The sequence below is a fragment of the Gouania willdenowi genome, chromosome 20 (assembly GCF_900634775.1).
Source record: "Gouania willdenowi chromosome 20, fGouWil2.1, whole genome shotgun sequence".
NCBI lineage: Eukaryota > Metazoa > Chordata > Actinopteri > Blenniiformes > Gobiesocidae > Gouania > Gouania willdenowi.
Genome location: NC_041063.1, coordinates 9,618,706 through 9,644,180, shown reverse-complemented (window position 1 = coordinate 9,644,180; position 25,475 = coordinate 9,618,706). Strand labels below are relative to the sequence as shown.

The 25,475-nt window shown below is 38.4% G+C and overlaps 1 protein-coding gene across 1 annotated transcript in view; it reads left to right on the top strand.

The window, feature by feature from the left end:
• The first annotated feature begins 2,711 nt into the window (after positions 1–2,711).
• The window catches only part of cubn (cubilin (intrinsic factor-cobalamin receptor)), a 78,886-nt gene continuing 56,122 nt past the window's right edge, over positions 2,712–25,475 (top strand). Inside the window, exons 1-19 of the mRNA XM_028434413.1 lie at positions 2,712–2,941; positions 3,086–3,215; positions 10,128–10,223; positions 11,155–11,193; positions 11,274–11,375; positions 12,164–12,267; positions 13,908–14,034; positions 14,125–14,293; positions 14,434–14,565; positions 15,988–16,083; positions 16,276–16,400; positions 16,510–16,702; positions 17,099–17,217; positions 18,800–19,034; positions 19,826–20,007; positions 21,475–21,637; positions 22,907–23,097; positions 23,705–23,861; positions 24,513–24,688. Coding sequence (XP_028290214.1) covers positions 2,832–2,941; positions 3,086–3,215; positions 10,128–10,223; positions 11,155–11,193; positions 11,274–11,375; positions 12,164–12,267; positions 13,908–14,034; positions 14,125–14,293; positions 14,434–14,565; positions 15,988–16,083; positions 16,276–16,400; positions 16,510–16,702; positions 17,099–17,217; positions 18,800–19,034; positions 19,826–20,007; positions 21,475–21,637; positions 22,907–23,097; positions 23,705–23,861; positions 24,513–24,688 — 2,646 coding nt within the window. The 5' untranslated portion in view covers positions 2,712–2,831. The remainder of the gene's footprint in view (positions 2,942–3,085; positions 3,216–10,127; positions 10,224–11,154; positions 11,194–11,273; positions 11,376–12,163; positions 12,268–13,907; positions 14,035–14,124; positions 14,294–14,433; positions 14,566–15,987; positions 16,084–16,275; positions 16,401–16,509; positions 16,703–17,098; positions 17,218–18,799; positions 19,035–19,825; positions 20,008–21,474; positions 21,638–22,906; positions 23,098–23,704; positions 23,862–24,512; positions 24,689–25,475) is intronic.

Below are 25,475 nucleotides of genomic sequence, written 5' to 3'. Positions count from 1 at the left end.
CTTTCATGACATTTACCACAAAAGGAGCTTCTTTGAATATGTCGTCTTTAAACAGACATTTAAGCTTTAAAAACAAGTCATAGCGTACACGTACCATTTTATTGACTTGTGAAATGACTGAGAATATCTTTTATTATCTTGGAAAATACATTCTTAATTTTACCACATACCATGCAATGTGCTCACATACCCCTGGGGGTACGCGTACCCCTGGTTGGGAAACACTGCTGTAGACTAATGGCATAACTCTATCAAAGCCAAGGGGTTCTATTTGGTTTGGCAAAAAAAAGAAAAACTTTTTTCATGATTTTAACTAGGTTTTATTAAGAAATGAAAAATAGTAAAAATGTATTTCTTCAATTTAAACATTCTGGTTTCATGAATCAGTTAACAATGAATCAGTTTAAGTTTTTATTTTACTCCTATTTGTCATACTTTAGGTAGCAGTCTGAAGAGGTTACTGGTGTATTGATGTCTGATTGTCTGTGTGGTGAGGATTCTAAGTTGAATTATTATGCCATTTTTACTCTGTTATATAAAATATTGCATCTCATTAATCAAGAGAAGTGTATGGAAGCCCGTTTCCGCCACTAAAAAAAAATAAAAAATCACCAAGGAAAGTCATAATTATGGGAAACAAAGTCATAATTATGAGATAGAAAGTCATAATTATGAGATAGTAAAGTCATAATTATGAGAAAAAAAGTCATAATTATGTGATAGAAAGTCACAGCATAACGTGGATGGCTGTTCATCATAGGAATGGGATCCACACAAGGTTCCTGCTGCTTAACAGAAGGTTTTCCTTGCCACCATGATGAATTCATGTTGGGTGTGGGATACATATGTATGTGTATATACGTATATATGCATATGTGTGTATCCATAAAATGAAGAGTCCGTCCTTAAGACTGCTCTACTGTAAAGTGTCTTGAGATACCATTGGTTATGATTTGGCGCTATACAAATAAAAGATTGATTGATAATTACGAGATAGTAAAGTCATAATTATGAGGAAAAAAAGTCATAATTATGAGATAGTAAAGTCATAATTATGATATACTTAAACACATTTACAGCAGCTTGTTCATGTGGTGAGCTGACACTGAGAGATGGCTGATAAGACTACCGTTGACTACTTTAGACGGTGCTTTACAAATGATGAAATACTTTGCTTGCAAATTCACATAGAAATATGCTGAGTATACGCAACCTTGAAAAGATACTTTACTAACTCATAATTATGACTTTCTTTCTCATAATTATGAGTTTACTAACTCATAATTATGACTTTCTATTTCATAATTAGGACTTTGTTTCCCATAATTATGACTTTCCTTGGTGATTTTTATTTTTTTTTAGTGGCGGAAACGGGCTTCCATACAGGTCTGAGTGTGTATAGGTGTGTGGGAGTGTGATCATTATGGTGATCTGCTCTGTCTCCATCAAATTGAAAAGAAAAAGCTTTATAGGCACGATAAACATATTTAAATTGCCAAAGCAAGTGTGACATTGAACAATATACACACAAAAATATATTACAGAAGCATCATTTCCATTAAAAAGGTAAATAAAAAATAGCAACATTCATGTATTAACATTTAGGTCTCTTTCTGTCTTTGTCCTTCTGTGTGTCTCTGTGCCCTTGTTCTCTCTCTCACTCTCTCTCTCTGTGTGTGTGTGTGTGTGTGTGTGTGTGTGTGTGTGTGTTGTAATGATCTTGAATTGTTCAACTGGATGTTATATATCAGCTGCTGGATAATAACATAGCCAAATATACAGTAAATTAGAGCTGGGAACCTCTGGGTACCTCGCAATACGATACGCGATACAAAGCTCGCGATAATGATTATCTCACAATGTGACGATACTGTGATTATCGATATATTGGTCAGATATCAATCTACGATAATCTATGACATAACAAGAAAAAAAAAAGATTAAGTGAAAAAACAATTTTTTTTATTTTATATCTCTGAAAGACAACACATTGAAAAAGTGTCCTATGAACAGTGACACTATTTTAGTGCAACATTTCTGTAAATAAGTGTCAACATACCAATGTAAACGAATAATTATCTCCAATAGTGCTTTATGTAAACAAAAAATAAGGTCTTTCTTACCAGTGACACCATTATAGTGCAATGTTACAGTAAACAATGTATTGGTTCCTTCAACAAACAGTGACAACATTTCTGTGAAGACGTACCTGCACATTTTAGTGAAAAAGCAGAAAAGGTTTTGAAAATAACAAAATAAATATTAAATCCAAAAAAAAAAAAAAAAATTCGATACTTTGCACAAAAACATATCATTTTTTAAGGACAAAAACCTGCACGTTCAGTGATGATCTTTATCCCACACTTGGGGCTTGGACCCTAGGGATCTAATAATTGGCCCTCACGCTGCGTCCTCTTTATTGAAGTTACCAGAAATGATGCAATGCTGAGCTGACATTCATCTATCGTTCTGCTTCAACGCCGTACAACTGTTTGATGTAAATTAATCCTGTGGCAATCCTATTTCATCTAATACATGGGGAAAACATTTCTGTCCACAAATTGAGCTTTACAGATATTTCGTATGATACTAAACTCACCTCAGCTTTATTGTCACCTCAGCTTACTCAGTTACTCATCTCCTATGATCATGTGAGACACCTTCACTGAAACCATAATGAACTCAAATAAATGACCCACAGGAAGCTGCGCTGGTAGTCAGATGATCTTTACTGTCTGCTTCGGTTAAAGTCTTAAGAGTGAGGCTCCTAAAAGTCAGTGTAGCAGCACGTAACCCCCAGTGAAGTGTTCCAGGTTGATCCTTTGCTCTCAATGGCTGCCCCCTTTCAGCAGCCATGGTTGTTCTTTGTGATTTTTTTGCTCCTGGTGGGACAACATGACACGGCACAGAGGCAAAACGAGAGGAGCTTCATCAGTGACCAGTGAGTGAGGTGGAATGGGTTCTGCTGCTTTACATAACATGTTGTGTTACATATGCTGACAACTAAATATTGCAAAAGCATTGAGCTTCAGCATTATTTAGGTCCAAATGTTAATACTAAAATGAATCCTGCGTGCCTTCTCAGACCTCGCATGCTTTCTGACAATGGACACCTTGTCTTCGCCACTGCTGAGCAGAAAGAGATCCGCTTCCAGCCCTCAGCATCAGGAGCAGTTATAGTGGGTGATGAAAACCTCAGCCAACTGCTGAGTCAGGTACGCTGCGACTGCACAAACCGGCATGTGAGAACTTCAAGCTAAACATAATTGCAAGCTGAACCAAAACTTCTCCAACAAGGACAATGGTCCTTAGCTGTAAATGCTTTGAGCTACACAGTGTTTCTCAGTGAGGGGTTATTTGTGAAAAGAAAAAGTTAATTTAAGTTAGTTTATTGATTACATCAAATTATAAAAGGCACATTTGCTTGTTTTGAATAATCTTTTTTATAATTATAATTAAATATTCACATAATCAGCAAACACAGCAACAACACAACATAATCTATCTCCGTTCATATTCAAAGCCACGTAGGATATCAGCTAAAATCATATACGTCCTAGTACATAAATAAGGGGGTTGCAAACAAAAACAGATTAGGATGACTTTGGGGAATCCCTGCAAAAAAGTCGATGATAGTGTGAGTTCAACATATTGTAAATAGGGATCAGTCTTTGAGTGGAATATACATGTAATGAGTTCATCTGGAATACAGTCCCTGATGTTATTAAGACATGACTTTATTTTTGGAGCAGTAGCATAAATAAACAAAACAAAACAAAAAAAAAAAAAACATTTCTACCAGAAAAGGTCAGGATCTTAAACAGGGTACGCACATAATGACAATCGAGCAGTTTTTGACCCCATTTTCCTCCTTCCTAATCAAGAACGACAAATGCCAGATCATTTTTTATTTTATAAGATTATCCTTGATTTGGGGCCCCAAAAGAAAAAAAAATGGCAAGTCAAATATTATAACGGTTGGTGGTATCAAATCATTGGCACATACCAATATATAAATGGGGCCCAAAACCCCCATACGTGTCACGGGGGCGCAAGGGGGCCCCATTTTTCAAATGTCTACTCCTCCGTTAGTTCTCGTTAGATCGGAATGCAGTTTGGTATGAACAATATAAATGAATATGACGAGATGCTCGGAGCCCTTTTTTTGAAATGGGGCCCAGGGGCCCACCCCCATTTACGGTATTTTCAAAATTTATGGGAACATAGTTTTGTGATATATCGTTTCAAAGGTAATTCAACGTAGTAAGTAAGTAAATTTGATTTCTATAGTGCTTTTCACAGATAAAATCACAAAGTGCTGCACAGGCAAAAATGAAAATAAAACAGCAGCAACGACACAAAAGGATAATAAAACTAATAATTTAAAACAACAGTAGGAACATCATAAAAGGTTAATAAAAAATAAAAGCAATTTAATCAAAAGCCTTTCTGAAAAGCGCGGTCTTCAAATGTTTTTAAAGAGTCCACACAGACAAGCTCACGGAGGGACTAGTGTAGGCTATTCCAGAGTCTTGGCGCCACCGCCTGGAACGCTAGGTCACCCCAGGTTTTAAAATGCATTTTTGGGGTCATGAGGAGACCCTGACCTGATGACCGAAGGGTACGCCCTGAAGTGTAGGGGCACAACAAGTCAGTGATGTATTGAGGGGCCTGACCATGCATCGCACAGAAAGTAAGGACTAGGATTTTAAACTCAATGCAAAAATGAACTGGAAGCCAACGAAGAACGGAAAGAATGGGGGTAATGTGGGAGCACCGGTCAAAAGTCTGGCTTCAGCATTCTGAAAAATCTGAAGTCTGTTTAGACTTGTTAAAACAGGAGAAAACCTAATTACAGTAATCAATGCGTGATGAAATTAATGCGTGTATGATTATTTTGAGATCTGGTTTGGACAGCAGATTCCTCACTTTGGAGATATTTCTCAGATGATAAAAACTGTTTTTAGTCAGTTGAGTCAGTCCAAAGACATTGATTTATCAAAAACAACCACAAGGTTTCTGTGATTGTTTTTCACAGACGTGCCAGTGCACCATGGGAGTTCTTGATCAAAGGGATCTTTTTACCCGGAGCGATGATCAGAGCTACTTTTTTGCCAGAATTTATCTGCAGATAATTCAAAGTCAACCAGTTTTTGTAGCAGATACTTAATTTCCATTAAAGCCGTTTTCTCATTTATTTGTGAATCAAATATTGCGACAGTTTATTGGTACTGAATCATTGACACATACCAATATATGAAAGGAGCCCATTACTCCGTATGTGCCACGGGGCACCAGAGGGACTTATTTTTCAAATAAGTACTCCTCTGTTAATGCTTGTTGAATAACTATGTTTGACATGGATATTCTATGAGCGGATGTCAAGGGCCTCTCTGAGACTTTATTTTACTCTGTGGAACCGAGTCATTTAACTACTCTTACTGGAACGTGGTACGTGCTATTCAGCACAGAGATGTTCCGCGGGCTGTTAAGTGAAAACACAAAAGTTTTGTTGCGTTTTGGCTGTCTCTTTACACGGCAACAGCATTTTGGTGCTTGAAAACGGAACTTTTTAAAATCAGGCTCCAGAGTAGAAGTTTTTGAAAACGCCTCCTTCTCACTGTGTAAACAGCGAGAGGAATGACTCTTTGGAATTAACTGTACTTCTCTAAAAAATTATCGCTCAGGTGATGTGTTTTGAATAATGCGAGAAAGACTCGCAAATGGATGCTGAGGGGATGAACGGATGGCTGTCCTCTGGCACATGACTAAATATGTTAAAATAAATGCATACACAATTCATTCTTGAATTGTTCTGGAGCTGTGTGCTGTCACACATGAAGAGAGCCGCTCTCTGAGTTGTGCGTTACAGCACTGTTACCACATGCTTTACAGCTGAAGTAAAGCGGCACATAAGCTCCACACTTACCTGTGTTTGGAGGAAGTGTCTTTGCTATGCACTTATTGCATGTGTACTACATAGTTTTTGATGCTTACCGTGGTCTCATGTAAACAGAATTTGTTTTGAAAACATGCCATGTGAATGCAGAACTTTTTAGAAACAAAAGTCAAGTCGGAGGTCAGAAAATCCTGAATCCGAATTGCTTGGAACGCAGCATTTGATCGTGTTATGAAGAATATGAAGAATTCAAATCAGTATTTCAGACCGAAAACAACTCTGTTGCTGCAGTGTAAACAGAAAGGAAGAAATAAAGGAATTGATGACAGTTAATGCTGAAATTTGTGAAATGATTCACAAATGATCATTCACCTGAGAAAGCAGACTTATCTGTGGCTCTGATGCTGCATATAGTCCGGGAGCCAAACACCTACATTTCAGTGAACATGGGTGTGTTTTAGGTGGAAAAATTATTAAGCTATTAAGTTATTAATTTGAGATCAAATCTAATTATTATTGGGTTTTTTTACATTCCCACAAAGATAAAGGTAAAAAAATGTAATGAATTATTCTAGTTTGTTAAATAATCCTGACCGTGATGATCCTTTCTTTTTTCTTACAATTTAAAGCACTTCTAAAATATATCACATGGCACAGTTCACTGCTAAATACATACAATAAATCTACATGCTCTTTGTTTTAGCTTCTGACTTTCCAGGCCTGTGTCTGTGGAGGTCCTTCTCTCAAGCTTTCCAGTACCATCTCTATAATGTTTTGTTCATATCCATTCATTTTGTTTGGACAGGATATCCCTGTTCTTCTCTGTCATAGCACCGTAACAATAAACCTGTTATTGTAAATCAACTAATAAAATGATAATAATCAGTCATGGTCTATCTATAATCACTTTACACAGCTCAAACATGCTGCTAATCACATGATAATGTGACTTATTTACCAGAAACAGATTGAGGCTCAAAGCTTCTTACACAAGGCATTCAGTTAATCATTAAACTATATTCCCACTACAGCTGCTGGGAATACAATAAAGTGTTAGGCTTAGTGAGAATGCATAACCCTCACAAAGTTCACTTGTGCCCAAAGACAGACTGTACAAATACTCTCCCCATATTAAACTATATGCAGTTATCTATTGTCACAGGTAGAGGACAGTATAAAACTAGGAAAAAACCTCCTCAGCGTACATGCATCAAAACAAAACAACATTCAGTTCAATACAACAGCACATTAGTACCAGGGGGATGAGTATTTAGGATGGGTAGTTCGCAGGCGCTTTGCCTCCTGCTGCCAACTGCAGGAAGGAGGAAGGGTTGGGGCGACGGTGGAAAAAAATGGGTTGTGTGTGAAAGTATGGGGGAGTGATCATGTGACCATGTGCCTGTTTTCTAAGACTCTGCTGCAGTCTCTCTCACAGTTCGTCTCCATGCCGATGGGACCGCGTTGCCGTAGAGATGACCTTGACAGTTTGTTAGCCGAGACAAAGATCTCATGTGTTCATGGGAAAGTGAGAGAAAGGTCAGAGTGTTGAATCAACATACCGTCCATGGAAGAGTGTGGAGAAAAAAACAGATCTTGACAACAGGCTGTTCATCTCAGGCAGCCGAATGAAGATAAAGATAAGGTGTTTTCAGACGGGCTGGTCACAACATTGACTACCAGCCCTATTGTTCCTGGTCATTCATATCCAATATTGTGGCCATTTCCCTTGACACAAACTCTCCACTCCTCCTTAAAAGTTCACCACGGTGGATTCCATCTGAGAGTTCTGAGAGTTCGGCCCCTACCATTGATGACTAACGGCTTCCAATAATGCTGCCAACTTAATCCAATCTTTGCGATAAATCAGGAAAATACCAGTTCCAACCAGCAGAAGACCTGTTATCGTAAATTCCAATCCGGTGGACGTCTTCCATATCCTCAGGACATATGGGCTTCCCCTTGCCCGACCTAGTTGTTGAGAAAATTTGACCAATAGCGTAGGGAGAACAGCAGATCAATTCCATGATTTAGATTTAGGATCGGGAGTGTGGCTCCTATTAGATTATGACAAGATAAAAACAAGACAAAGAGCAGCAGGCATGAAAAAATGGAGGGCGCGAAGGAAAAAGTGTCCGTCTTCTCCAACAGGAAGGAGGAATAGTTGCAGTAAATGTTGACACAATACACAACAGAAAAGGAAAAAAAGGCTCCAGTTAACTTTTCTAGTATAATGCAATCGTTTAAATAAAACAATAGTCAACATCAATAGCCACTGAATAAGAAAATGCAGATTAAGTGTGTGTAAGAGGGAGAGAAACAGCTGAATGCCTGAGGTTGGCCGTGTAGAGTCGTTGTGTGCGGCGATCTATGGATGTTGCTCCTGATGTACCTGACCTGTGTCTTCCTTTCCATGTTTTGACCATTAAACTCTTGTGTCGCGTAATGGCAAGGAGCTTCAGGCCAGAATCAGCTGACCAGCTGCGTTATTTACGCAGCAATGGCACAAGGTTCGGACAAAGCGCTACTCAGGACAGCTCACAGACCTGCTGGATGATTCTTAGTAGATCATCTTCAGTTGTTCATAAAGGCTCAAACACTCAACCCGCATTAATGTAACACCGACCTGAAATTCATTGCCTGGTGAAACAGAGCAGGAGGGAAGGAGACACGTTTTGAGGAGAGACTAGCAGACGAGCTACAAAAGTACAGTCACCTTTAAAACACATCCCAGAAGGAGTACAAGAACTACAGAGAAGCGCTAAGGATTGTGGAAAATGTAGGATTTTACTGGAGAGTACTACGTGGTGGTGCACTCGAGTATGTAAGCTATGAGGAGTGTGGGCAGTCCGCCAGAGTATGTTTGAGCCTTAATGAAGTCATGTAAGTGACTTGAAGTTTCTTTTAGACAGACAACTAAGGATATCTTGTTACCCTGCTGACAAGTTACAGCTGACACTATTATAAAAAGAAGACATGATGAACACAATCCATTTATTATGTCATATTCTCAATATCAATAGGAGATCACTGTACAAATGTGGGGGTGACAGCACCATAGGGTGTTTTGCACCCACTGTGTGAGGTGAGACCTGTCCTCAGTGTTGAGTGTAAAGTGTTTATTCCAAACGGTTGGGACAGATGGATCACACCTTGAATGCACAGCCAATCCAGAGTAGATGTTGCAGCCATGGTGCAGGAAATAATATCCCAAAACTTATGAATCCTAAAATATCTCTTCACATATTTTTTTTTTACCTTGCCCTTGTTTAAAATCATAATCGTAGCTATCATTTCACAAACGCATATACCCTTTGATTGTTTGTAAACATTGTGACGTATTTTGTTGGGCGGGGCTTAGCCTGGAGGCAAACCACCATAGATCATTTACCCACGCTGTTAGACAATGGGGAGCGTCGTAGCAGCGTGGCGGCCCTCTTACCTTAGACAGCTGGCCCTACACATTACATCAATGTCAATGGTGCATGTACTATTTAAATAACCCTAACTTGCTCATCTTTCAACCAACCTTCAAATGGCAAGCGGTAATTTCAACATACAATCCTATGTCATACCTATGTATAATAAGGTTTGTAATAGTCCGTCAATATTTCATCCAGTTAAGAGTATTTTTGTTTGAGCTGATCACTCACCTTCCAACAGCTACCGTAGAGTGCGTCATAATGTCAGAACGTCAGTTGTCTGAGGTAAGATGGCCGCCGTTGAGCTACGCTGGCGAATCCCGCTTGCGTCAGTGTTTATATACACTGTATGCGTTTATTGTTTTTGCCTCCAGCTGACGTGGGCAATCAAGTGGTCTATACCACAACATCTCCAAAGTAGGGAAGTTATAAAGTTAGATGTCACGCTGGCCTCAAGCCTTAACTTCATGCAGTGTCTAAATGGAAAATATAAGTTTTTTTTTGTTGTTTTTTTGTCTTATGAAATAATTTGCTTTTTACTCTTAATGTGTTGCTTTGTTATCAAATCTCTTACATTTTGATTGTAATGGGTTCATGAATTCATGGTCTGGACCATTTATCTCCATTTAGGCTCTGTTATGTGTTTTCATGAATAAATGGTGGCAGAGCTAGTTCTGTCCCCCATTTTGGACACAGCACTAACGTAATCATCACTTTGGTTAGCTGGACCAGACTGTGTGCAGTGCACTTTGGCATGAAAAGCTTGTCACTTATTTGCCTGTAAATGTGTCTCAACTGACTGTTTTCAGATCAAAACCAACAAAGGAGACATAGATTACATCAAAGCTCACGGTGGTGCTATTCCACCAGATGTCACCAACAAGCTCCAACAGCTGGATACCCAGGTAGGAGAAGCTCCCCACATGATTAACCTTTTACCTCTTGTGTAATCTATTATTGCACCCATTTTAACATTTTTTCTATCACCACCAGGGGGTGGTGTCGTGTGAATTGTCATGTCATTGCATTGCAGACGTGTTTCCTGTTCTGCACGTGAATTTGGGTTTTGATTGAATGCGTTTTGGCTGAGTTATTAAAACATTTCCTAGTTTTTAATTTGATGAAAATTAAGCATCCACATGATTGGTCTCCAACTTGTCAATAACATAAATTTAAAATTTCAAGTGGAAATTATAAACACTAGGAGGAGTTCGCTTTTGAAGACAGTGTGGTAAGGCCAAAACTTGAGAAAAAGTGCCAAATTTCACCCACTAAATTTAAAACTGCAAACTTCCTGTTGAATTTAGGTTATAGGTCCAAATTCTGTTTTTGCTGGTCACGTTCCACTGCATAAACATACCGAATGCCTTGCAGCTAGTTCAAACCAGTGAAAAGTTACAAACTCTCGGTGGCGCTAACGGGTTTTGAGATTGCATCAAAAAACTACACGTTAAATGTTTCATGTTTGTCATTGTCATTGTTTTAATTCCTTTGTGTAAAACATGCTGTCACAGTACAACAGTGACACATTCGCGAGTGGAAAGATTTATGCAGGTGCGCTAAAAAAGCAGTCCAAAATATGTGCTTCAAAACAGAAAAATAATCGTGGTTAGTCGACTAATCAAAAAAGGTTCAATAGATTAGTCGACTACAAAAATAACTGTTAGTTGCAGCTCTACTAGTATTCTCAAATATAGACTGTAAAAAACAAGAGACGGAGATTTTTGTCAAACATTAAAGTAGAAAATTTGACAGATTTAAGATATTTTAAAAGGATGTTATGATGATTGATGACTTGTGTGACATGTTCAAAGAAGATACTTCTACTGTCCACAGGTTTCCACACTCCAGACCAAAGTGACTGACATTGAGTTGGTGAGACCTGTGACCACAGTTTGGCTCGGACTGTAGTGGGAAGCAGACAAGTCACATTTTTTTTGTTTCTGTCCAATCAGATGGTGCAGAAAGTCTCCTGTAGCAGTAACCCCTGTCAGAATGGAGGAAGCTGTCTAAACATGCTTAATGCATATTACTGCCTGTGTCCCAGCAACTGGGCTGTAAGTTCACTTTATAATGAACTGTTGGTAGGTTGGTTGACAAGAATTCCTAAACTGCAGAAGTACACCTGAAAATCCTGATAAAATCACAGTCAGACAGTCAGTGTGAATTTGTGTGTGTGTGTCTGTGTGCAGAGGTGAAAGTAATGGATTACAAGTACTCGCGTCACTGTAATTGAGTTGCTTTTATGGGTACTCAGTAATTTTACTTGAGTAAAATGACTCAAGTATAAGAATAAGTTTCTTTTAAAACGTATTATTTTAATACGTTTTAAAAGAAGTAAAGTAATTCATTACATTGCTACAGTACACCGAACCATTACTGAGTAAATTATTATTATTTTTTTTTAAATAATCAAGGGAAATTGTGAAACTACAAAAAATGAGTTGCACAAATTTAGCTATGCTTAGAATTTTTTTGAAATTTTGAATTAAATTCATTGGTGTTATTTTATTTTATTTTTTTTAAATTGTACATGTGGACAAACCTTTTATTTTATACAGATGCCTTTGTGTCTCTTCCTTTTTAACTTTATACATGAGATATTTACTGTATGCCAGGAAACACTGGCAAGATTTATTGGCAAAAATAAACATGGGGGGTGAAAGTAACTAGTAACTTTTACTGTGAGTATTATTGAATTAAGTTATTTTTTACTTGTACTTGAGTATTTTAGTATGAATTACTTGTACTTGAGTACAATTTAAATCAATTAACACTACTTCTACTTCTACCTGAGTCGGATATAACAGTGCTCTTTACACTTCTGTCTGTGTGTCACTCCCAGGGTCCTAACTGTGCTGCAGATGTAAATGAATGTCAGCTGTACTCAGGAACGTCGCAGGGCTGTCAGAATGGGGCCAGTTGTGTTAATACACAAGGATCATTCACGTAAGTGCTTGAGCCCATTAGCATAATTGTTCTCTCCGTATGTCTGTTAGGAGCAATTGCAGATGTTCCAGATACCACAGATCGACATATATCTACATAAAAATGGACAATGCTTAAAAAGCCAGATGGATATAGACCACGGTCTGATGGTTAGCGTATCCTTAGTTGCAACTCTTGTCAGGTGTTCTTGGTCTGCAGTGAACAGTATGGTGTTTATCAAAGGTTATCCAAGGATTTAGAAGCGGTAAACCAGAGACGAGCACATTTATGGCCAACACGGAAGCCAAGACTAGGGGTTTGCAAGAGTGTAGATTTCTGGGTCAGAATGGGGTTTCTCTTATTTTTCTTAAAAGTTATGTCATAATCTGACTATGTCAGTTTCTGCTGGCCTTGTTGTTTTCTTTTTTTTTCTTCTTATTTTTGGACAGTTTCCTTTGGATAGCCTTTTATAACATGAGTTTGCAAGGAAAAAGGCGGTCAGCCAATGGCTGCCAGCTTCAAAGATCTGTAATAGCAACTTCTGCTCTATAATGCTCTATTAATATAGATTATTAGTATTATAAAAAATAATATTGAAAACACAACAATATAAAATACAACATCCTTAAAAGCATAAAGAACTGATAAGTCCCATTAAAAAACGTATAACTGTTATGGTTTCCTTCTGTAAAATACATTTTTCTCAGTATTTGGCCTGACCTCTGTTTTTCCCAAAGTCACAAACCTATGCCACTTTACCTTTTATCTGAAAATGTGTCAATATCTCAAAAACTCAATATACTGACCAGCCATTAACAGAGTCTCTGCATTTACATGTCATGCAACACATATTGTTTACTTGTTTGGTTCAATTACTCTAAGAAATATAGACAACGATGGGTAATAAACACAAATCCTGAATATATGTAGTTGAATAACATTAAAAATACCGGCTTTTCTTATTGGTCAATATCCAATATCAGTATTGGATCAGGACAGCCCAAGCTGGCCGTGGGGAGGGGCGGATTCCCCTTCGAGCTACTGATCAATTGGTTCTTGGTTTCTTTGGCCCCTCCATGCGGTCCAGTCCTGTTTGGCCTGGAAATTAACTCATGGTAATAGTATGGCCCCACTTGCATGAAAGTTAAGGTACACTTGCAAGTTCTGCCAAACAAAAAATGATTATTATTTTGCTATCTATGTCAGAGTTAAATGGATTTCTTACTGTATTTTGGCGTTCCTCCAAGTTTCTCTCCCGTCAGTCTGCACACACGTAGCTTCCTCTTCCTCCCGGACATGCAGTTCCACACATGCTCTGGTCGAGTGTGCGCTGCTGGGAACGTCACCTCTGTACGCCATTTTCTGTCTCATAAACACCTTTCCTCCTCTCCCTCTGAGCTCTGCTGAGCATGGATGATCTCTCATCCAAAGGTGCGCTGCTACCTCCTACATGTCACCTATTATTTTGGGATTTGGCTCACATTTTTGTACAGTTTATACTTGCTTAGTATCATCTAACGATTGTAGTGTGTGGAAACAAGGACCGTTTCCCATGTCTGGAGGAGAAATCTACATCAACCACAAACTAATTTACAGCAGAACATGCCGTAATCGCACCAGAGTACGTGAACTTCTCATTTCTATGCTACTGTCTGTTGCAGGTGCACTTGTTCTCCAGAGTGGTCTGGGAGACTCTGCACAGAGCGCTATGATGACTGCAGGAACGCAGGACAGGACCTATGTACCCACGGCATATGCATCGACGCAGATCGAGTTACCGTTGGGCAGGTAACCCAGGACAATCAAAATGCAGAGGCCAACAAACGCTCATATTACTTCACTGCAGTGCTCTCACGAACGTTATTTCTATTGATGCAGCCGAGATACCAGTGCATTTGTGACAGTGGCTGGGAGGCTCCAGCTGGGAACCCTGCATGTGTGGCTGATGTCGATGAATGTAACCTGGCCAACAAACCCTGTTCCACCAACCCCCCTGTGCCCTGCTACAACAACCAGGGCTCCTTCTATTGTGGCTCTTGTCCAGCTGGTAATCTTAGGCTGATTTGAGTCTGTTTTTCCTAAAGACCGCTAACATAATCAACGTTTTTAAAGAACTCACATAGAAAAGCATATTTCCCAGACAAAACGAAACAGAGTTCTAGTGACCTAATGCTTTCTGCCACTCAGGGTGGCAAGGCAATGGCTACAGCTGTCGGGATTTGGACGAATGTTTGACTAATAATGGCGGCTGCTCGACAACTCCAATGGTGCAGTGCCTCAACACAATGGGCTCCTTCCACTGTGGTCCCTGCCCTCCAGGTACGAAAGGAAACTGCTTTGACACCAATTGAACCAGTAGAATTTGTATCAGCTTATTTACTCACTTTTAACTCGTTATTCTAAGTATTGATATTTTTTCCTTTTGTCTTTTCGGGTCACAATGCGCCCACAATCCACTTAGCGTGTTTCCCTCTGTTGAATATATAAAGTAGGCGAATCTCACAAGGGCTATTTATGCAGTGATGGCACAATGTTCACATATGAGAGTGTGCGTGTCACAGCGCTGCTCGAGAGCTCAGACCTGTTGAATGGTGGTCAGTAGATCATCTTAAAATGCAGCTGATCAAATGATTGACAGACTCTGTTGCTGCATTAACTCAGATCAATGGCATCAACAGATCAATAGGACGGTTTCTCTCCAAATCCATGGACTCATAGAGCAAAGTTAGAGGACCTGACAAAACAGCCACATTAAATTAGGGGGAAAATGTAATTAGGTTTTAAAGTTGTTGTTTAAAAAATTATATAAATAAATAAAATTAAAAAAACATGTTTGTTTGTTTATTTGGTTTTATACATTATTAAATATTTTTGCAGCAGACAGAGAAGTCCACCATCCTCTAATTTACCTTCTTCAAATGTCATTTGATGCTTCTGTGCACTCACCTCTCCATGTTGAATGAGCAAAATGTTCATTTAAATAGGGCGGTCTCAACCACGTCTATACGCGTAATTATTAGTGGCACAATGTTCGTAAATTCCCCACAGCAGGTGAAGAAACAGCGCCACCAAAAGAATTAGAGACGCACCTGATTTACCACCCTTTATTTCAGATCTTAGGGAATCCACCCCATAGAGCGCCCCGCCACATTGACTGCAACCTCAACTTTACAGGAAAAAAATTACGTCATATACACCGCAAAATACGGTAGTTACAATATATATTTAAAAATTGTCAACGTTTGAAAGAATGACACAAATAAATAATCATGTCATTTATGAGTCTTATGAGGTTTTTGAAGAATAGTTTTTTTTTTTAACCCAGCACTAAACATTAGATTCAAATGCACAGAGGAAGGGGTCGGTCTTGTCCTTGAACACCCTCTCTCTTTGTAATAAAGAAATATGGTCTCCATTAAACATGTAATAGGACAGGGATTCTATGATTAGGAGGTATTAATTTGTATCAATTTAAAAAACCAAGCACTAACCGTTCTGTTAAATGTCCTTTTAAAAGAGTACATTGAAGCCATATGGTGAGAAAATGTACAATAGTTTGTGTTGCTTTTGACCTAAGCAGCAGGTAAACCAAGCCTGACCTTAAAACTGGTTGGGGGTGTTTCCATGGCAACGAAGGTTATTTCTCCTTGATGAAACGGCTCTTCTAGTTACATCTTGGACTATCTAAGGCAGGATTACTCTCAGGTTTAACCTGGCAAACATGTGTTTGTATTTGTGCAGGTTATGAGGGCGATGGAAGAACATGCTTACAGATTAACATCTGTGCCACCAACAATGGAGGTTGTTTCCCCACGGCTACGTGCACTTCCACTCCAGGTAACACACAGACAAACATCAATGGTGAGGGTGTGATGTTAATAAAACATTTTAGCATAAAGATTAGTTTTTATATAATTATTTTGCACAGTGGTACAGTGTTAAGCCCTTCTATCTCACAACAAGAAGAGCAGGTTATTTCATCTTCATATTATTTTTTTTACATTTTATAGAATATTTTCTGCTTTCCAGGCTCAAGCTACCCTGTGTGTACCTGCCCAGAAGGTTACATAGGCAATGGATATGGACCAACTGGTTGCACTCAAAGCAGTGATATCTGTCAGACCAACAACCCCTGTGTTAATGGACAGTGTGTGGTGAGTGCTTATGTTATATGTGCTGCTACATGTTGAATGGAGAATGATTAAAGAAAAATAGTAATGATAATGAGGAAAAGTTTCAGTGATGAACTGCTACTATGAACAGGGTTCAACCTTGGCTCCTGGCTACGTCTGCAACTGTAACCCTGGTTGGCAAGGAGTGAACTGTGACCAGAACATCAACGAATGTGCAAGCAGTCCATGTCAAAATGGGGGAACCTGCACCGACAACATCAATGGATTCACGTGCACCTGCACTGCTCAGTGGACTGGTTCTATGTGTCAGACACAACAGCAAGGTAATATGGACCATGGATGAAGAACTACTGATGAACCAGCTCAGATTTGTCCTTTTTTTTTGAGAACCAGAGTTTGTTTCCTGGGACAGTTCACTTTGTTTGGCCAAGTGTAATAGTGCCTTTAAACTCTGGTGCACATCAAAACAATTATGTGAAAATCACAAGTTTCATCACAGTAACTAAGGCAACAGATCATACAGCAAGTAACCCAGATAGAATACAACACGATGTACGTGTTCCAGTTACAGATAGGGCTTAGTGTCTGTAACCAAAGCAGCATGACGTAGTCTTTCTCACTTTCTCTTTGGTCATTGGTCATTTTTTTTTTTTTTTTTTACTGTTCACGTGAGAGATAGACTTCCACTGGGTGCTGAGGAACTTTAATTTGTTTTACAGTATGTGGAGGCGAACTAACTGGTCCTGCTGGTTCCTTCAGTTATCCAAACACACCAGGTCATGATGAATATGATCACCTGGTCAGCTGCGCATGGGTGGTTCGTGTGGAATCAAACAAGGTCAGCTCCTCTCCTTGTCCCTGTGTTTTCCTTTTCCATTTACAGTTCATAGACCTGACCTCAGAGGACTTTAATAATTAATCTTTATTTTAACCCTCTGTTTAAACGCCACATGTTTTTCTCAAATGACACTTACAAAAGCAATATTATTATAAGGGGGCATGGAAATCCATCGATTCATTTTCTGACCCGCTTGCTCCTTTTCAGGGTTGCGGGGGTTTGTTGGTGCCTATCTCCATCTGTCATTGGGCGCTAACCACTGCGCCACAAGTTATGGCATTACATACAATTCAGCAGACCATTGCAAATGTGAAAGCATGCTTGTAATCCATAAATTTATAGGATAATGGCATCAAACACGTTTCGTTTTATACTTTTATACATTTTTTTTTTCTTCTCTCTTTCTCATTTTTATTGTATGTTGGAATTAGTTACAGAAAGAGAAAGTGACAGTTTTTGACAGCATCATGGAGTTTAATAGGGGAGCTACCTGGGTTCAATTTATATTTTTAATGCCTATGTTTCAATTTAATTAAATTTACACAGTGCCAGATGCAACAAAGCCACCTAACGTGACTAACGTGACATAATAATAATAATAATAATAATAATAATAATAATAATAATAATAATAATAATAATAATAATAATAAATTAATTAATATTCCCACATGAGCATGCAAGAGGTCAAACCGTAAACCAGAGATCAGCTCTAATGCCATGATACCTAAAGATGGAGAGAGAACCATGTTAAAGCATCAACATTTACATCTAAAAACCTAGAGATCCAGAACTGCTCAATGCATAGAAAAAAGCTCCCCAGCAATCAAAACCTGCACCAGTACAGCCAGGAAAGATCCAGATATAACCACATTTCAGGAGAGCAGTTTCTATTTGTTTGAAGCCCTATATAATCTAAATTGGTCTGTAAGTATAAAATATTTTATATACTGTATAATGATCACAGTATGGCACATGGCATCGTTAATGAATAAAAAAGCTAGTTATTTACAGTAGTCACTGCTCAATGCCATGGAGCAAAGAATTACAAAGGTGAAGATAAAGTTGTCTGAAGGTGGAGTGCAAATGGAGAGTCTCGTAGCACCATCAGAGCATGTCTGCTACAGATGGGGGATATAATAATGGCAGATAGAATATACTGTAAATAACAACAGATATACTAATGTAAAAAGTATAGTTCCTTGAACTAAGCCTTGTGGCACTCCATGATTACCTTTCTTATGTACGGAGGAGATACTATTAACATTGACATATGTGGCTTCTATCTAATAGGTAATATTTCTACTTTTACTAAGGCAGTGTCTGGATGATGATGGGCTGGATATTTTACCTTTGTGGATGGTCACATAATTGTGTTTCTTACAGTTATATTATTTATTTGATAGCTGTTTATGGAAGCATATCTGTACCATAATTAGATTTAAAAGGGATTAACAGAAATGCTTTTTCATTTTCAGAATATAGCTGCATTTTTTCTACTCAATGCTACTAAAGTAAGATAAATGTACACCTGATCCTATTCATCACTGATTGTTCCTGTTTGATATGTGCTCCTCTGCAGATTCTGCGTATTACCTTTCCTTTCTTTGATTTGGAGAGCAGCACCAACTGCAACTATGACTTCCTCCAGATCCATGATGGCGACAGTGCATCTGCCTATGTGATTGGAAAATACTGTGGCCAAAACAATCCGCAAGAGATTTACAGCTCCCATAATTCACTGTATTTCTGGTTTCGGTCGGACCACTCTGTTAGTGCTGGTGGTTTCACAGTAGCGTGGCAGTCCCAGGCCCCAGGTGTGTGTGTGTTATGTTTTGTTTGTGTGTTTTATACATAGATTTTATTTTAGCAAAGGACATTAAACTATTTTATGATTTCATTTACAGTTTTATCTCCACCAAGGAGGTAATGCTTAAAGAATTATTTAAATTTTTCTTTTAAAATATCTAAATAATGGGGATGAGCCATGCGAATATAGAAATTATTTTATTGATTTATTTGTCCCTGGAAAGTCTAACTCAAAAACGAATAATTTAAATAAATTGATAATTTTTCAGAAAACCTTTGAAATGGGACAAGGAACAAGTGATTAGACCTTGGGGATGATCTGGATCAATATACTGATTATTGATCAATTTGAAAAATTGTTTAAATCCCTCTGCTGAGCTCTTTGCACATTACATGCTCTAGTAATACGTTTGTTTCACTTTCTGTTATGAGCGTATAGCACAGCCACCTGCTATACATTATTTACAAGCCTTTAAAGTGTGAATGATCACGGTAGCATGATCAGGATCACTGTTGTGAATCAATAATGGTTTCTGTATTACGTTTTGAGGCTCATGTAAAAATAAATAAATAATTAAATTAAAAAAAAAATATATATATATATATATACAAGCCAATATTATTACTATTATTATCCAGATAACTGCCAATATAAAGACCTTGAAAGCTATGGCTTTTAGAATACATCGTGGTCAATATATGTTGGTTATAGTTTAAATACAGCATTTGAATTAGGTTGTTGAAGGACAACCTTTGAACAATCTAATCATTTTTCTATATAATGTGTTTCTGGTCTCAGTTTGTGGAGGTGAATTAACTGCACCCTATGGGAACATTAACTCACCTGGTTACCCTGGAAACTACCCACCGAGTCGGGACTGTTACTGGACAGTGACAGTAAACCCAGGCCTGCTGATCACCTTTGCATTTGGAACCCTGAGTCTGGAAAATCACCCCAATTGCAACTATGACTTCCTTGAGGTGCATAAGACATTGAATATTCATTGAATACAGAATAAAACAAATGTCTAGTGTGAGGTTTAATTTTATTATTTATTTTTTGTAGTTATCCCCTTGGAAAATCTAATGTCAATGTTAACTACCACACTGATCATTCATAATTGTTTTATTAGCGACAGGATTGAACTGTCGAGCAATAGCTTGTATCAACTAAGAAAAACACAAGAGGCTGTTTCAGAGGCTCCTGTTTGGGGAGGTTGTAAGTAAGGCACAGTCCCTACAGTGTTTGTCTTTACTAACAACTAAGTTACTGATGCTTTATCTTACAAACAGAGAGGTGTTTGACTGCATCTACAAGTCATGTGTCAAACTCAAGGCCTCGGGGGCAAATCTGACCCTAGTTTAGGGCATTCAATTGGGCCCGTAGGAGGAAATAAAAATGAGTGAGAAAATAATAATCCCTGTGTAAATCACAAAATAATTCATTGTAGACTGAGATTTAGTTCGTCCCATTTTAGTCTTTCAGTTTTCTTTTGTTTTAGTTACTATTTAGTCAAGTGAAAATCAGTGTCATTTTATTATTTTTAAGCAATTTGACAATTTTGTTACACTCGAATAGATTTAGCAAAATTAGTGCTGGGACTTTATCGGGTGAATTGCTATTAATTAATTACAGAAAATAACACACAATAAATGATGCAAGTAATCGCGTTTTTGCACTCAAACAGCACAGAACCTTTTTTTTGTTGAGCAAGTTGCACATTTTAAAACACCCATTTTAATATCAAGGGGCCTAGAACAATCACAAGATTTTACATTTGAAACATTTCTGGGGTTAACCTGTAAATGTCCGCTTCAGGTAACAGACAAAGTCTCGGCCAAAACACATATTGAGTCAAAGCAAAGACAATAGAAACACACGTATCTTTAAACAGCGGACTGTGGGTCCACAAGACAATGACAACGCTGAACTGACAAACAGGGAGACACACAGGGAGACACAGAGACAGAGAGGTTGACAGACACACCATAATGATTACATTACTTACACCTGTGGTAAGACGCTTGAGAAAGCATCAGTTACAACGTCACCATTTAACCAAGTTACTCAGCTGAGGTGAAAGAGGCAGAAAGCCTCATAAATACCTGGTTGGAGGCTGTCACAGACACTTTCCCCCTTTCTTGTCCTAATTTTTACTACAATTCTCTCTGGTTTAGTTCTTCTAGCATGTTGCAATTTGGGCGCGCCCCACACTTTGAAAACCCCTGCTTTACATACTGTACGTCCAGATCTCTTATATGTGGAAGTGCAAACTATGGCACAGTACTGTTGGAAGTACTTTCCCCCCGCTCAAAGTCTATGTCCCATTTGAAATCAAACTGTTCCCTATTTGCTCCCTGAATGAAAAGGAGTTTGATACCCCTGGTCTACAACAGGCCTACTGTAAGCTCCGCCTCTCACTGTGGTCGTCTTGTGTTGTTTTGTAGATCAGGGACGGTCTTCTGCCTGAAGACACAGTTCTAGGGAAATTCTGCAGTACAGCATCACCACCACCTTTACAGACCACAGGTCCAGCTGCGTGGATTCACTTCCATTCTGACTTCAGTGTCTCTGACCGAGGATTTCACATTACATACACAACATCACCAAGTAAGAAAATGATGAACATATTAAATGTGTACTTTGGAAAAGGTTTATTTGAACAGTAAGAGGGTCCTGTATAGAAATGCATATCTGATCATACTATACTGCTTTTTTTTTTACACCAAGTTGTTTTTGACCTGGGTGGTGTAACAATCTGGAGGTCCCACCAAGATTGAAATTGTTAAGCTGACGGTTCAAGTTGAGCCTGGATGATACATTAGAATTTATATTGGGCTATATTTTCTCATTTGCATCTCAGCGTTTTTTTTTTTTTTTTTACGTGCATTGAGTTACGTGCGTTTCTCTCAGGCATATTATCGAATTCCAAGTCCTGACACACCCACCGGGCCTATCAAGACCCATCGCATATAAGGCTGTGAATGAAGGCGGCCTGATGTGGTTTATTTACAAGAAAGCGGACTGGGCCATGATGTCATTTTTTTTCGGCTGTGTGTGCATCATGGGACATAGGGTTTTCCTTGCACTTGTAAATGTCATTGAAATCCGTGAAAAGTGGCGTTATTGGTAAGCGGTCTTCACTTATAGAGAGCTTTAGTTCCAAAGCGCTATACGATGAGTCACATTGACCTGTTACATATTCCCTTCAGCCTATTTTATGTTCAGATGGAGGACAGTGAGACAAATATTAGGCCTACATAGATGAACGTCTTCAGAATGTCTCTTATTCACTCCCAAAGAGAAGTTTTATATTGCTATGCTCTGTCCCTGCCCAAGAATGTTACTCAGGAACATGTTTTGCTATTATTATTATTATTATTATTATTATTATTATTATTATTATTATTATTATTATTATTATTATTATTATCTTCCTATACTAAGCCAAACACAAATACAGTAAGCAAACTCTCTGTCTATATGAATTCAAATATATTTACTAGTAAATGATCCTTTCCTGTGTTATTGGTGAAAAGCGCTGCAGACTTTTCTGACCATGCTGGGGGGGGTAATCCCTGTTCCGCTCTCATTTTAATATGATTTGCATATTTAAATGGAGGGGTGGACAGGGAGGGGCATGTGCGCTCACACAATGAATTGGATGTTCAAAGGATACAGTAGGTGCGTTGATCCAGTCTTATGCACAAAATCATCCATCTGAATCTTTATAAGCCATTTTTAACATTGTGCATGAGGCCCGTGGTAGTTTGCTCAGTAGGAAGCATGATTGCAAAAGTGTTTGATAGTCTGAGGTTTTCCACCCGCTATAATGACAGACAGTAAAAACAAGTAAACTTTTCTAAATATTTTTCCTAGGTGACCCAGGCTGCGGTGGTACATTTACTGACACTGAAGGGATTATAATTTCCCCGAACTGGCCCAACAACTACAACCATAACCGCCAGTGCATCTACCTAATCAGATTGCCTGTGGGTGAGATGGTGGGCCTTAACTTCACCCACATGAATCTGGAGAGTCACAGCAGCTGCACTTTTGACTATGTGGAGGTAGGAGCTCTTTATCAATGACAAACGTCCCTGTTTGCCCCCATCTGCCACTAATAATACTCACTTTGTCTCTAATCTCCAGCCTGAGAATTCAAAGATCTTTGCAATTTAATAAACACTTTAGCATTCAATTCTCCTCTGTCTACACCTGATTCTGAGTTTGTTTTCATGAATATTAAGAAACTTAATTTACAAATTGACCAAATCATGTGTTTCAAAGCATTTACTGCATCACATTGCCAGATAATAGGATTTGACTCAATCGTTGACATTTGTTTAAATCATTACTTTTTCATACCTCATGATAATGAAGAGGTGATTTTTAATATCAATAAAACAAACAACCTGTGCATTTCTGAACAGCACTCAAACTAAGACCAACAGTCAGCACATCCAACCAAGTACTGTAAAGAGGTCACGCACAATTACAATTCTCGACATTGGGAATATCATTTGAATTTATGAACACATCCATCCATCCACCTTTATTAATTATTTAACTGTGTAATATTAGATTGTCTTTACAATAACATTTAATCAAGCGATAGCTAAAGTCATAGTCTAGAAATAAATAGCTTCTTTGTCTAATTATTTGCTTTCATTTAAGGTTCGGGATGGGAGTTTGGAGACTGATCCACTGATAGGGAGGTACTGTGGAAGCCTCTTACCAGCTCCGATAATTTCATCTGCCAACTCTCTATGGATAAGATTTAGGTCTGACAGCTCAGTCAGTCGAGCTGGTTTTAGAGCTATCTACACTGTAGGTAAGAGTTCACATGTGGAAGTATCATAAAGTATAAAACGAGTTGTTTTATATGGTTTTCATCATTTTTTCTAAATCAGACTAAGTTTATATAAGGCATTATGGATACAGCTGATTGAAGTGCTTAAACTCTACTCAGGGTGGTGGGGTCTGCTGGTGGCTTATCCAATAATTCATTTTGTATAAAATGAGGGTACACGGCAGATTGTACGCACCTGTACCCTTCCTATGTTGGTGCATTCCACCAGTATGTAGAGGAGTGTCACACAGAGGTAGACAAACACACACAATGGTCCCTGGTACCTCAACATGACTGAGAAAATGCCCCATCCCATTCCCAATTAGGCTTATCACAGGGCTAGCAAAGACAGACAAGTTAAGGGGCTACCAGCAGGAGTTGAACTGATTACTAGTACCCCACAAGCCACACTTTAGACCCCCTTTAAAAAGAAAATATGGACCTTTTTTTCTAATCTAACTCTGTTGTCAATATATTTTAATAAATGTATTTACATTCAGTCATTCAGGAAAGGAAAAGGAAAACATGTTATGGTTTTTTTTTCTTCTATAAAGCATGGAAAGATCAGTAGAGCATCGTTTTTGCATTTGCTCATCTAACAACTACCCCTTATCTTCCCTTTTTTTTTTACAGCCTGTGGAGGAATGTTATCTGGAACAGGGCAACTGCGCTCTCCTTACCACCCCAATGCCTATCCTCACAACAAGGTCTGTGAATGGTTGATAACCCAACCAGAGGGCTACGTGGTCACGTTAAGCTTTCGCTCTTTCGATGTTGAGGGAGGATCTTGCCGATATGACTTTGTTGAGGTAAGATATTTAATGAAAGTATTAATCAATTCATGTGTGCGTTGAAAATCAGAATCAAAACACAACTAAATCTGGACATGTCAACCCCTGACAGTGGCCATCTGTATTACAACCTAAATAATACAATCGTATTTCCCTTACAAATGCTATACTAACACATGAAATATAATTATTTTATGGATACAATGAAGCTGAACTGATTTAGTGATGATCATTCTTATTCCCAATTGTCTAAGAATATATTCTGTGATATTACTAAATTTTACGAGAAATTGCTAATCGTATTGCTCTGGAGATTGCTAATATTTTGTTCATAGAATGTCAGAGAAAATGGATGAGTGTTGCTCACTTTTTGTCACCATTTTTCATCAACAGCTTTTGTGATGTTTCTAAGTAATATTAGAGTCACAGTTCGACCTCAGCACTCTACAAAACAGACCAAACATTTTATAGTGGAACTGGAAACAGATCAATAGTAAAATACTGTGAATGCTGATTTAAACTATAATGTTGTTCAAAGTGTTTATTTGTATGGTTGCCGTACGGACAACCCCCGGTGCTATTGGTACGTTTACCAAAGTACGCGCACGTAGCGCCTTAGGGTTAGGGTTAGGTTTAATCTAAGTCACGTGACCTAAACTGTCCAATGGTCAAATACGGATAGAATGTCGGTATATTGATACGGCAACCGTATGGGTAGCCACTGCCATTGTTATTTGAGAATACAATTCCATAAACATGTTTGCAACAAAACAAGTGAAAAGTTAGTATTAATGAACCAGTAAAC